Consider the following 14,254-nt stretch of genomic DNA (forward strand, 5'->3'; position numbering starts at 1 on the left):
TAGACGGCAAATATGATTAAAATGAGCAAGCTAGTATGCAGTATGCTAGAATGCAATATTAGTATGCTAGTATTTATCTTTTATTCAATGCACAGACCATTTTTATTGCACATAATTAAATAAAAAAACCAAAGAACTGAAACAGAAATGAACTGAAAGTAAATATGCAAAGCTTGTTATTTGAGTTATATTAAGTTCTATAGCATTTTATTAGTAGAAATGACTCCTCCACCACCAGTATGACGTCATTAACAGCAGTTAAAACCAACTTGTCTCAAACAATGTACAAGTGACAGTTTGAGAAACAGGCATCAGTAGCAAGTTTTATTTGTTTATTTGTTTCTGAAACTATGAAATGTTAGGTAAGTAGTTATATCATTATCCCACCTAAGAATTTTTGTATGAACTATCCCTTGAAAATCAGCTATTGCTAACTCAAATATATATAATGTCATTTATACATTAAAAAATGAATACAAAAGAATATGATGCTTGTGAAACAGTGAACGTGAATGAATCAACAAGGGTGTCAAATGTCAAGATGAGCGATAGTAACACTTGAAATACTTAGGAGATTTCTTCAGACCTGTGTAAGAATTTCACTGATTGACGCACAGCAGCTATTACAGATCTTTTTATAAAAAATAAAAACACTACATGCCAATCTCACATAAAGGATCCTCACACAGCTAGTAGCACAAAGAAAACAATAACATATTGTAAGAATATTCAGGATACTTGACTTTCACTAGAAGTTACATTATGCAAATCTAAATTACAATTTTAAACAGGGAAGTTGATGTTTGTTCAACAGGAAACTCAAGAACTATGCTTTCACATACAGATAGTGTTTCAGGAATCAGCAGCAAACCAGTCTGATTGCATCACACAGTGCATTCACACGGTAATACTGCTCATAACACCTAATAACTTGCAAAGAGCTGCGAACGATACAAAAACATGTTATACTCACAATCCAGCTGGAAGAACATCCACCTTAAGTTCAAACGTGAAGCGAAGAGCTTCTGTCAGCAGCAAGTCCACAAAAGCAGAAAGAACCCAAGCTCCAAAGAGGAAAGACTAAACATCATGATCAAAAACAGGACAATGCTTTAGGGGAACAGCTTTAATAAAACTAATTAAAATGGTTTAAACTCCTCAGCATGTGAATGAATCTACAGTAAATAAGCACGTGAAATGAAACGTTCGGTGACATGTGAGATAGCTTTTGGTTTCATTCCAAAGAACACACTTTAAAAAAAAGAATAAAAAATCTAATTTTAATGTTTATACATTTTAAATAAAATACATTCTAAATGGAAGGCTGATGAAAAGAGCAGTATGCTTTGATTACGTGTCCAAAAACTGATGTGAACTGATTACTAGATAAAATGCCGGTGTCATTTGACCTTTATGCACCTTATCTTGATCTGGTATGTGTGTGCGTAGTATTATGAAGCTATTGTTTTTGTGTGCATTTAAATGATATATGTGTGTCTGCATGTGTATATACTTTGTTAGTCATACTTTACAATAAAGTCCCATTAGTTATGTATTTACACATGAATTAAGAAAAAATACTACAAATGTTACTGTAATGGCTTGTTTCCACTGAGTTTTACAGCTTAGTTCAATACAGTATGATACGCAATACGCATGGTACACACATACAAAAAAAGAGATAGACTCACTGCTAAATGCTTTTTGTTTATGCGTAGCATAAATGTTAAATACATGTTGTTTGTACATAGTTTATGCATAAATTATTTGGTTGACTTTTTCAAGTGTAAACAATAAATAATCTATTTGTGAAAACAACACATTTTCAACATGTTAAAATTTGCATGTTTTTGAGCTTTCTAGCTTCCTCTCTATTCTACATTTGAAATGATGATCTGCACAAAAGATGTGATCTGTGATATGTGTATGACCTTCGTCTTTACCCAAGATCAACATCAAACACAACTTTCTTGCAAGCCTGATGAGGGTGTCCCAAACCAATTCATACTGTACTCAACCGTAGTACTCAGTGGAAATCAGGCATTTTATTTAACACTCAAAACAATTTCATAGTTTTAAGACCATTATAAATAAAATTTCAGGCTCATACAGGACTTTTCAAATGACACAGTTGGGCCAATAAAAAGATTTTACTTGCCTTATCAAAAAAATGTATTTAGTTATTTCTTAGCTCATTTTAAACAATGTGCAACTCTAGTTGTAAACATGCACCTTTTTTTAACATAATGCTACTTTTAAAAAACTGACACATTTTAAAAAGTATAATACACTAAATTTATGCACAACAGTCTGTCCAAAATACATTGAGATAGTTTATTAAATATTAATGTAAGGAAGAGAATTACATCATGTTGGTAAATGGAGTTGAAAATGTAACATTTGTTTTTTTAGAGAGATTGTTGGTCATTGAATGCATTTCGGTCCAATTGGTATAGTTTTAAATGGACATAGGGAAATTGTGACCTGTTTAAAATGATTTAAGACTTACAACACAATATTGCAATAGATTATTATTATTTTTTTAATTAAAAACATTTAAAGAAGTTTTAAGACCCTGTGGATAATAAAATGATCTATTATAAAAAATACAAAGCTTTAGGATTAGTGAGGAAACAATGACTAACAATGAACACTTTTTTATTATTTTCATGTGTATTTTCATGTTTTACAAAATACACAAACCATTTTGAAACTTTCTAAATAGAACATGGCACTTTCCAAACTTTTCATATTTAAAAAAAAAAACAGGCAGACGCACACAAAAAGCCACCATTGACACCTAATACTTACAGCAAATTTGTGGCTGCCAAACCTTCTCTCAAATATGCGGAAATTGTAAATAAGCAGACTGCTGCAGAAAGTGTCTTTCAGGTCCAGACAGAAAAGTCGTCCACTCACCAGCCTCCAGAACTACAAAAACCAAGGAAACACAAACACACACAATGACTTTTTATTAATGTTTAGGAATATTTTGAAATGTGCTATCAGTCATAAATAGTTATACACATAAAGCATTACAATTATTATTTAATATAGCCCTAATTTAAACAAAAACTAATTTTAAGAGCAAGCAATATTTCCATTATTTCTGGAAGTTGGCACAATAGCTGGAAGACGATTATGCAATCAGAAAAAAATCAAATGCATTACGAATTATTTATCTGTTATTCCTGTTTACTAATTATACTAATGCAAAGTTGCTAAATGCTTTTAAAATCCAATGTTATATGTTACATTGCAATCATATAATGTGGTATTATGCTACATAATTATTGACACCAAATCTGAGACAAGTTTACAACAATTCGCATTTCATTACAACTTGATGCTCATGCAGGATTACATTTGATTAATGACTGCAAACATTTTAAATTATATTTTAAATTATAGCAGGGTATACTACGCAGTTATTCAACATTTGTTATTCTATAAATTTGCTGATGAAATCATTTATTATCAGGCATCCATGCAAGTCCCCATATATAATGTCTTCACACAGTCATTTGTAAATAATGTAATGTTCTGCAACGCAGTGCTCAAAATATCACTTCATGCACTGACTTTCTCTAATCTATGACATTCAAGGAAGGAAGAAACCTAAATAAGTTTATAAATGGCAAATATTCACATCACTGGTTTGAAATTCAAAAGAAAAGTTATACGTAATGAACTTTTGCTTTGGTCAAAAATTATTATCATATATTTCTGAACAATTAATTAGGACTAGGACAATTCTTCCATTTTATTTACTTATTCTGACCCATTATTGACAAAAATTTTATACTTTAAGAATTTATTTTTAAGAATTTATTTTTAAATACTGATTAAGAACCTTGCTAAGAATAATAATAATAACAAGGCAAACATTAAGGAACAATATAAATAGTTTAAAATTGCACATTTAATATAGCGCAGGGGTTCCCAAACTTTTCAGCCTGCAAACCCCAATATAACAATCCCAGTGACTTGCAACCCCCAATATCCTCTGTGGTGGTTATAAATGTAGAAACCTTGCATGCAATCTGTAAAGGCACTGTAAAGGCTGTAAACAGAAACTACTATTCTTATCTTCAGTAGGTTATGGATAAATTATGTACATTTTAATGGTTTAATAAAATTATTTAGATTTTTGGAAATCACTAATTGTTCAAGTAAATTATATAACATAAATATATCTTTACTAGTGGATGGCACTAAAATGAACTAAAGTTCATTTATGTAAGTAAGTACAGCAAAACAAAGTAATTGGTCACACTTTATTTAAAGGTACAATTCTTACTATTAAAGGGGTGGTCCAGAATGTTGCAAAGCAATGTGAAGCAATGTGTGCTCATGTTTCACTTGAAGGAAATCGCGTTATTTTTTTACATATCTCACTGATTATACACAGCTACTCGGCTTAAGTGACTCTGATTGATCATCGTCATAATGTGCTGCTATTCGCGGATCGGCTCCACGTCACGCCCGTAAAAGCACGCTCTTTTCTGCTGTGTAAACAATCAGTCAACCTCCTGCCTGCTCTAAAATAAAATCTGACAAGTGTCTGTAACGAGTGAAAATGGGGTGCGGCTCCTTTAAGAGCGTTTGCGTGTGCGTCTATGTGTGTGTATGGTGTGAATGTTGTCTGCGTCCATGTGTGTGTGTGTGTGTAAATGTGTGAACTTTCTGTAAAAAGCGCAAGTGCGCAGGACTTTCTTTTTCTTTTTCTCTGATGCTCGGATTAAGTTATTTTCTGTAATATCGTGACAGAGGAATAAAGCGTGTGTGTGTGTGTGTGCGTGCGTGCGTGCGTGTGTGTTTACAGCAGTTTGACTGATAAATATGAATTTCTAGCTAAATCATTTGCTCGCAAAGCAGCATTTCGCATTGTTTACATCGTTGCTACAGCATACCGTTAACGCTAGACACTGTACATGTCATGATCAATTTTAACAAATAAAAGCACTTACTGGTTGTGGTTCACAGCTTCTGGTTTGAGGAGATTTTAGCCGAATCCAGCACTGAACTGGGAGAGATTCTGGAGCTGTTTTGTCAAATCATGCTTGCTATGTATTTTATAATTCTCTGGAACATAATATTGAACTGTAAGCACTTCTATCTTTGTGTCGCGTCCTTTGGAAGCCCAAATACAGAAACAGACGAAGCTCTGTGGAAACAGCCGTGTTTAGATGCATTTTTAGCTTCATCTCTGCTATAACGTTACAGCGCCTCTGGCCACGGCCCTTACCTGCTCAGTTTGGATGCGCAGTAATGAACCTTTGTGATCTCACAGGGGGCTGAAGTATTTTTTGTAGTCCCCAAAATTCGTTCATTGTAGGCTTTGCTAAGCTAACTCTGTAAAACCCAAGGTCTCCCTTTGCATTGAACTTAGAACTTTTTACATTCAGAGATGTTGTTTATGTTCACACAGCTACATTACACATCAACTAAAGTTTAAAATATGATATCATAGTGGACCACCCCTTTAACAAACTTATAACTATGACTTTTAACTCAATAGACTTCTAATTTGCTGCTTCTTAATATTTATCAGACAGCAGTTGGATTTCGGATCAGAAATGTAGAATAAGATCATGCAGAATATGTACTTAATACTAATACTAATTAACAGCTAATATCTTCATCTTATCTGCATGAAGCAAACATTATTTTCCATATTGTCACGCAGTTCCTAGAGAAACTGAATATTAAATGAGAAAACAGTAGGTGTGGCATGCTTTTCCTATTGCAAGCTGATTGGATGTAGTAAATAGGCATTTCATTCAGAAAGATCAGGAAAAGGGTTTGAAGACAGTTATGAGAACCTAACAGACGCATCCTCGCCATTTCTGTTTGTTATCACAACGCTGTCAAAACAGACAGTTGGAGGGATGTGGTTAAATGTGTTAACTACACCCAATACCTCAGACAGACGTAATACAGGAAGTGATTTTTAAGATTTTAAACAAAGATTACAAACAAGGACAAACATTTTTTTTCTTAATGACATGCAGATGAATTGTTCACCACAAAACTAGCAGTGTGAGCTAACAAAATCAATATGGTTAGTTTTGATTTCATGTGTACTTAAACTATAGGCAGGTAATAAGCCACTAATTAATACTAGAATTGGTGCTATTTGACATATATTATACGCAAAAAAAATCAGTTTCTATTCTACTACCATTACCTATTTTAATAAATTAACTCTGATAATGTGGGAAATGTTGAAGGTGTATGAATAAGTTTGGTTTTTGATTGTATATCTCACCTGCTTGCCCTGCCTGATGGCCTGGAGGTTGTATATGAACAGATCCTGGTACTGAGGCAGAAGCACAGTCAGCAGCACAGTGAGGACTGTAGGAAGCAGAAGTAAGCTCTTCGACAGGGGTGCTTTATCTGTACAACACAGAAATAAAATTACATCATTAGATCTTTTGTTGACATAAAAAATTAAAGTACATATTCTAACTGGAGGACATATTGGATCTTTAGGTGAATCTGTCAGACACACTAGTTAATGTCAGGGGTTTTCAGTCTTTTGAATGGCTATATGATCATCCTCATGCAATCAGCTATGATCATATTAAATGCAGGGAATCTTTAGAATAATGTAAAAAGACCCAATTTATACAGTGAAACCTGTAGATTATAAATGAGAGCAAAGCAAAATCTGTTGGTTAGCAGTGATTAGCACTGTCACTTCACAGCAAGAAGGTCACTGGTTTGAGTCCCAGCTGTGTGTAGAGTTTGCATGTTCCCCCCGTGTTGTGTGTGTTTCCTCGAGGTGCTCCGGCTTCCCCAACAGTCCAAACCGCAGACATGCAGTATTGTGAATTGGATAAACTAATCTGGCTGTAGTTTGTACGTGCGTGTAAATGTGAAAATGTATGGGTGTTTCCCAGTACTGGGTTGTGGTTGGAAGGGCATCCACAACAAAAAACATATGCCGGAATAGTTGGCGGATCATACTGCTGTGATGACCCCTGACAAAAAAAGCACTAAGTCGAAGGAAAATTAATAAATCTCGATCAAACTAAGTATTCTGTAAATTACCATTTGCACTAAATGTATGATTTTTTAAAAATGTATTTAATCAATTGATTCATTTATTTTAATTATCAAATTATCCTATCTTATATTTAATGATTTTGAGTATTAGATCATTATATATAACTAGATTATTATATACATTGTAAAATAATATCCGTAAATTTGCAGTTTTCCATATTTTGTGACACGTTTTTATTTTTCAACAATTATTTATGCTTTTATATTGCAATACTGAATTCCTTCCAACAACTTTTAACCTTGAAAGGTTGCAAAAAGTGATTTGTATTAATATTTTTAGCGATATATGATATTGAAGTGATATATTGTCTGAGTTGGTGTTGTATATTACACTACAAATACCTTGTAATAAATTATTTACAAAAACGCCTGCATTTTTTTACAACATTTGCAAAAACATCAAAACATAACAGAAATATTTCGAGTGGACCCAAAAATGTGTAAAAAAAAAATCGTAAATTGTAATTTTCGTAAATTGTTTGCGTTGTGTGAAAATGCAGCGTGTTTTCGTAAAATTGTTTGCGTTGTGTAAAAATGCAGTGCTATTTTGTAAATTGTTTGCGTTGTGTAAAAATGCAGCATGTATTTGTAAATTGTTTGCATTGTGTGAAAATACAGCTTGTTTTTGTAAATTGCTTGCATTGTGTGAAAATGCAGCATGTTTTCGTAAATTGTTTGCATTGTGTGTAAATGCAGCACATTTTTGTAAATTGTTTGCGCCGTGTGAAAATGCAGCATTTTTAATAAATTGTTTGTGCTGTGTGAAAATGCAGTGCGTTTTCGTAAATTGTTTGTGTTGTGTGAAAATTCAGCGTGTTTTCGTAAATTGTTTGCGTTGTGTGAAAATGCAGCGTGTTTTCGTAAATTGTTTGTGTTGTTTGAAAATGCAGCGTGTTTTCATAAATTGTTTGGGTATGTGTGAAAATGCAGTGCGTTTTCGTAAATTGTTTGCGTTGTGTGAAATGCAGTGCTTTTTTGTGAATTGTTTGCATTGTGTAAAAATGCAGTGCTTTTTTATAAATTGTTTGCATTATGTGAAAATGCAGCGTGTTTTCGTAAATTGTTTGTTTTGTGTGAAAATGCAGTGCAGTTTTGTAAATCATTTGCGTTGTGTGAAAATGCATCGTGTTTTTGTAATTTGTTTGCGTTGTGTGAAAATGCACCGTGTTTTTGTAAATTGTTTGCGTTGAGTGAAAATGCAGCATGTTTTCATAAATTGTATGCATTATGTGTAAATTGCAGCATGTTTTTGTAAATTGTTTGCGCTGTGTGAAAATGCAGCGTGTTTTCGTAAATTGTTTGTGTTGTGTGAAAATGCAGTGCATTTTTGTTAATTGTTTGTGTTGTGTGAAAATGCAGTGCATTTTTGTAAATTGTTTGCGTTGTGTGAAAATGCAGCATGTTTTCGTAAATTGTATGCATTATGTGTAAATGCAGCACGTTTTTAAAAATTGTTTGTGTTGTGTGAAAAAGCAGCATGTTTTCGTAGATTGTTTGTGTTGTTTGAAAATGCAGTGGGTTTTTGTAAATTGTTTGCGTTGTGTGAAAATGCAGTGCTTTTTTTGTAAATTTTTTGCATTGTTTAAAAATGCCATACTTTTTTGTAAATTGTTTGCGTTGTGTGAAAATGCAGCGTGTTTTTTTGAAAATTGTTTGCATTGTGTAAAAATGCAGCTCCTTCTTTAAAAATGTGTTTGTGTTGTGACAATTTGCAGCATGTTTGCTGTCAAATAGATGAAGATGTTTTCTCAATTTGATGGCATTTTTGCAATTGCATTAGGGCTGCACAATTCTAGCAAAAATGTGAATCATGATTTTTTTTGCTTAAAATTAAGATCATGATTTTTCACGATTCTGTAAATGTAAAATAAAGGTTAATATGATAAGACTATTATTGTTGTTAATTCTCAAACATATGGTAAAACAACAACAATAATATTAAGCCTGATTTATACTTCTGCGTCAAGTGACCGGCGTAACCCAGGGCGCATGCAACACACGTGGCTGTGCATTTATACTTCTGCGCACTGTCTCTGTTGGTCTGCAATGCATTAACACTTCCGAAACGCTAGTTGGCAGTGAGGTGTAAATGGTCCTCTGTGTCGAGTTTCTTCGCTGCTTTTTTGCTTTTCCTGAACACTTCCGGGATGGACAAGTGGCTCAAACTCGCTCATTTTGAGGCAGGAACTGGCAGACATGCAACAACTTTAACTATGAGGTAAACACAAAACAAAACTTTCCATCCAGAGCTCCTTCACGGGACTCCACACTTGTAAACAATCGCTCGCACCATTCGCGCGGCTCTCGGTCCCACCCAGACTCGTCAGCGCTACCAAGGTGGCCAATTACAGAGCTTGCGCTACGCGTTGTTGCGACGTGTAGTTACATTTTTTGACAGGTGCATGTCAGTGACGCCGACGGCCACGGCGAAGGGCTATGCGTCAGTGCCGTAGCATACGCCGGCATTTGACGCAGAAGTATAAATCAGCATTTAGGCCTATATATAGGTCTACTGTTGCTTAAAATTAATTTTGTAAAATGATAACATCAGAATATAACTATTCATAATTATTAAGTTTATTTATTATGTTTAAGATGTGCTTGTCATCTGTTACTGACAACATTATTAGACCATTTGTTTTCACTGGTAAAATTTGAATTTTGTCATTATCATATTCCTGCACAACACTATGTGTTCGCTATGTAAGAAAAAACATTAAATGTTAGTCATAATCATAACTGTAAAATGCCATATGCTCATTTAAATGATGTGCGCACAGGTTTCACTTTTTTGGGGCTATCACTGTGAGAAAAAAATACATACATGCAAATCAAGCCTCCCGCACGGCTCTCAAACGATCACTCTGTGCAACTGAACGTTATTTACAACTTCATTACCTGTTATTCACAGCCTATGCAGGTTGTGTTCACTAAAGTAGCCGTCATGCATGCACGTGCGCGTTCTCGGTAGTAAACAAACAGCTCGCGGTCAGCTCACATGTGATTTTGCGGCCACGAATACGTCATATTCATAAAAACAGAAATGACATTTTTGGGTGAATTATACCTTATAAATACAGTATGTTACACTTTTAACGCCATTTGAAGGTGTCAAAGTTGCTGTGAAGACTTGTGCGACTGCCTTGCTTCTCTTCTGACCTTGAAAATATAATGGTGGAATCATAGAAAAGCTGAAATAAGATGTTTAGGGTCGAATCAAGATTGTGATCGTAGTTCAATTAATCTTGCAGCCCTAAATTGCATGCGTTTTCTTAAACTGCAGCATGTCAAACTCTCAGCCACCGTAAACATGTTTAATTATTTATCTTAAATAAAAGATTTAATTAATTATTTCAATCACATTTTCATTTTGTTAAATAAAACATAGATTGTTTTCAACAGTTTTCTCCAAAAACTCCCAAGGACTCCTAAAATTCTCACATGGCCCTATGAGATCCCCAGATCTATGTTGCAGTGAATGTAACTTTGAAACCTACAAATTTAGTTATAAACTGGTAAAACTATAAAACCATAACAATTTTATTTTTGAAACAACATAGCATAATATAAAAATCTATGTGACTTCAATACGTTTATTAACTTTCAAACAGCAATGTTTTACTAAAGAAGGAACTTGTAAATGAACGGTTAACTTTCAAAGAGTCCCAGAGCATCACTTAAAATTATATATATATATATATATATATATATATATATATATATATATATATATATATATATATATATATATATATAGTAACATAACGGATTTAAACAGCATAAGGAAAAGTAAATGGTGTTTCAAAAGTTACATAAATAAGCAATATGCAGTACCAGTTTTTTTAATGGTGTTTATTTGAAATGTGGTCATCACAGTGGTTTTAAGCAGAGTTCTGTCTTTTTGTCAATCTCTTAAAATTAAATAGGTTATAATGAGATACATGATTGTGGCGTCGCAATTTCCCAGAAGAAGCTGATTTCTCTCCTAACACTTCCTGTCTAAATTCATAAGCGAAATCAAACTGACGTGATAGCCAGGATCATTTGTGAAGTGCAATAATAATCGGATGAAGGTTCATGATGACTGAGCTTAAAACTGAATGACTGACAGACAGACGGATCTGATCTGATCTGATCTTCTTGACATGATGGGTTTTGAACTGTACTTACATAATCCCCACGAACCGGTGGACGTGAACATCATGCCACTTACACGCGGAATATAACGTAACTAAGAAAACTATGGAAAAAGCGACTTAAAGGCACTGAATTTAAAATGTAAAAACATTACGAGTTATAAGGAAATCTTGCAACGAGAGAGGGAAAGGGGAAAGGGTATCGAGGATGGTGCCTCGCAAGAGACAAACTTCACCCGCGTCACTTCTACGAAATTAGCGTTTTCTTTTACAGCAATTAGCCACTAGAGGCCGTTACAGTGAATGCAAAGGGGTTACAGCTTGCATATACGTGTATAAGCCTCAAGCAGGCCGGGTGTTGACGATCTGTGCTACCTGCTTAGAATATGTTACCGGTAGCTTAATCTGTCATGTCTTATATACCAAAATAGCTTCAAATGTCTATCAGAAGGATCTATCTACCACATTAAATAAGGATGTAAAACAGGGGTAGCACATATTATCAGCTTCAAATATCTTTCGAAATTAACTACTTTATTGAACAATGTAGAAAAAGGTGTAGCAGCTTCAAATGTCTATTAGAATAAACTGTCTTATTTTTTTTTCATTAGTTTTATATTTTATTTGTTTATTAGAGTGGTATAGTTCATTCCGATTGACTTTTGAAGCTGACAAAATGTGTTATCCCTGTTTTTCACCCTTCTTTAAGTTCATTCTGATAGACATTTGAAGCTGACGTGCTAACCCTGTTTTTTTTTAGATGAAATATGACATATTGCACATTCTGATGAGGTAGCACAGATCGTCAGAACACCGGCCCTGTACATTTGGGGACCCTATAAGAGAATCCTTTTGAGGCCCTACCTTGCTCAAAATAGTGAAGTATTGCTATTGCAAACTGGCCCACAATAATTTTATTGCTTATTAAATACAATCAATGAAACAGAAAAGTAAAAACTGATTTCTTAAATCTGTTTGAATTATTTTTTAGACATTTTAAAACAACACTATTATTGTCAGCTACCAGCTTAAAATGAAGAATTAAATTATTTTTAAGCAAGCAGTGATTCCTTTGCGTCCTCATGGAGTGTTTAAAACATATTCTATTAATTTAGCAAACTTCTATAAAGATCCTAGGTTGAGTTGTTTATTTTTTTTATAAATTCTAAAATCAAAATCCCTGTAACAAAATGACACTGAACAATATTTAGGCAAAAGTAATAATGCATTACTTATAATCATATAGTAATGAAGTATACAACCTGAACTCAAATTAACATTGTTGCAAAGATTGATTCATGAGCAAATAATATATAGTAAAAATGAATCTTACTGTACGTTTAAAATAATGTTGTTGGGCTGTTTTTCAATAGAAATCAATTTCCACTATAAAAAAAAACAGCAGCAATGAAATGAAATTATTATTATTATTATTATTATTATTATTATTATTATTATTATTATTATTATTATTATTATTATTATTATTATTATTATTATTGATGATTATAATAAAGTTTAATGTGTTTATAATTTATATTAGTCTATAAATGCAAATTGAACAATCATCTAACTTATATGATTAATAATGTATATTAAATCATTATCTTGACAAAAATAGGTCAAAATTAGATTGTTTTTGTATTACTTAGTTTGAATTTGACATTATTGTTATGTCTTAAGTGATTAGGTATCTAATAATTCTGACAATAATTCTGACAATAATTCTGCCATAATTCTTTTGACAGCTTCTTTTACACGTTTAGTGCCTCAAAACATATAAACTATATATATATATATATATATATATATATATATATATATATATATATATATATATATATGTGTGTGTGTGTGTGTGTGTGTGTGTGTGTGTGTGTGTGTGTGTGTGTGTGTATATATGTGTGTGTGTGTGTGTGTGTGTGTGTGTGTGTCTGTGTGTGTGTGTGTGTGTGTGTGTGTATATATACATATATATATATATATATATATATATATATATGTGTGTGTGTGTGTGTGTGTGTGTGTGTGTGTGTGTGTGTGTGTGTGTGTGTGTATAGTAGTTTTTTGTAGTTTTTGCAGACATATAAAACAAAGAACAGACAGACAAACCCATCATGACAACAATAATTTTTGCAAAATTTGAAATAAAGCATAACAAGGGAAACAATTAGAAACAAGGGAAAATGGCGACATGCAAGACATACAGTTAAAGTCAGAACATTAAACTTTCCAATTGTTTTTAACTTTTTAAAATATTTCTCAAATGATGTTTAACAGAGCAAGATAATTTTTACAGTTTGCCTGATAATATTTTTTCTTCAGGAGAAAGTCTGATTTGTTTTGTCTTGGCTAGAAAAAAATATGTTTTTTTATGTTTAAAACACCATTTTAAGGTTAAAATTATTAGCCCCTTTAAGATACATATTTTTTTCAATAGTCTACAGAACAAACCATCATTAAACAATAACTTGCCTAATTACCCTAACCTGCCTAGTTAACCTAATTAACCTACTTTAGTTAAGCTTTTTAATGTCACTTTAGAAGTGCTTAGAAGTGTCTTGATATTATTTACTGTCATGATGAAAAAGACAAACATAAATCAGTTATTAGAAATGAGTTATTAAAACTATGTTTAGAAATGTGTTGAAAAATCCTCTCTCCATTAAACAGAAAATGGGGGGGAAATTAAACTGGGGGCTTATAATTCAGGGGGGTGAATAATTCTGACTTCAACTGTATGACCTACAAAAAGACACAGCAATGTCAAAACCTTACAAATCTTCAAAAATTAAACAACATTCTAAGTTTTTATGGTGTTTTAGGGAGAAAAAAAGACAAGATCCCACATCTTATCAAATTTTGCAGAGTTCAGAATATCTAATTATTTCCAAATGTAAAGTGGAGGTGAGTCCAAGAAGCCAGTTAGAAATAAAGAAGTCTAACATTTTTCTTCCAGAAACAATTTTTTTTCTTTTTTTTTTTATTTATTTTTTGCTATATGATCATGCCATACTGAACAGGTAACCGTACATTTTGGTGGAGAG

General features: G+C 32.9%; 1 protein-coding gene across 1 annotated transcript in view; it reads right to left on the reverse strand.

Moving 5' to 3' along the window:
- Positions 1-11,422, reverse strand: part of ubac2 (UBA domain containing 2) — a 29,113-nt gene extending 17,691 nt beyond the window's left edge. Inside the window, 4 exon segments of the mRNA NM_001080561.3 lie at positions 974-1,080; positions 2,812-2,931; positions 6,272-6,399; positions 11,242-11,422. Coding sequence (NP_001074030.3) covers positions 974-1,080; positions 2,812-2,931; positions 6,272-6,399; positions 11,242-11,275 — 389 coding nt within the window. The 5' untranslated portion in view covers positions 11,276-11,422.
- Positions 11,423-14,254: the final 2,832 nt, after the last annotated feature.

This window comes from Danio rerio, chromosome 1 (genome assembly GCF_052040795.2).
Source record: "Danio rerio strain M-AB ecotype USA chromosome 1, GRCz13ab, whole genome shotgun sequence".
NCBI classification, from domain to species: Eukaryota; Metazoa; Chordata; class Actinopteri; order Cypriniformes; family Danionidae; genus Danio; species Danio rerio.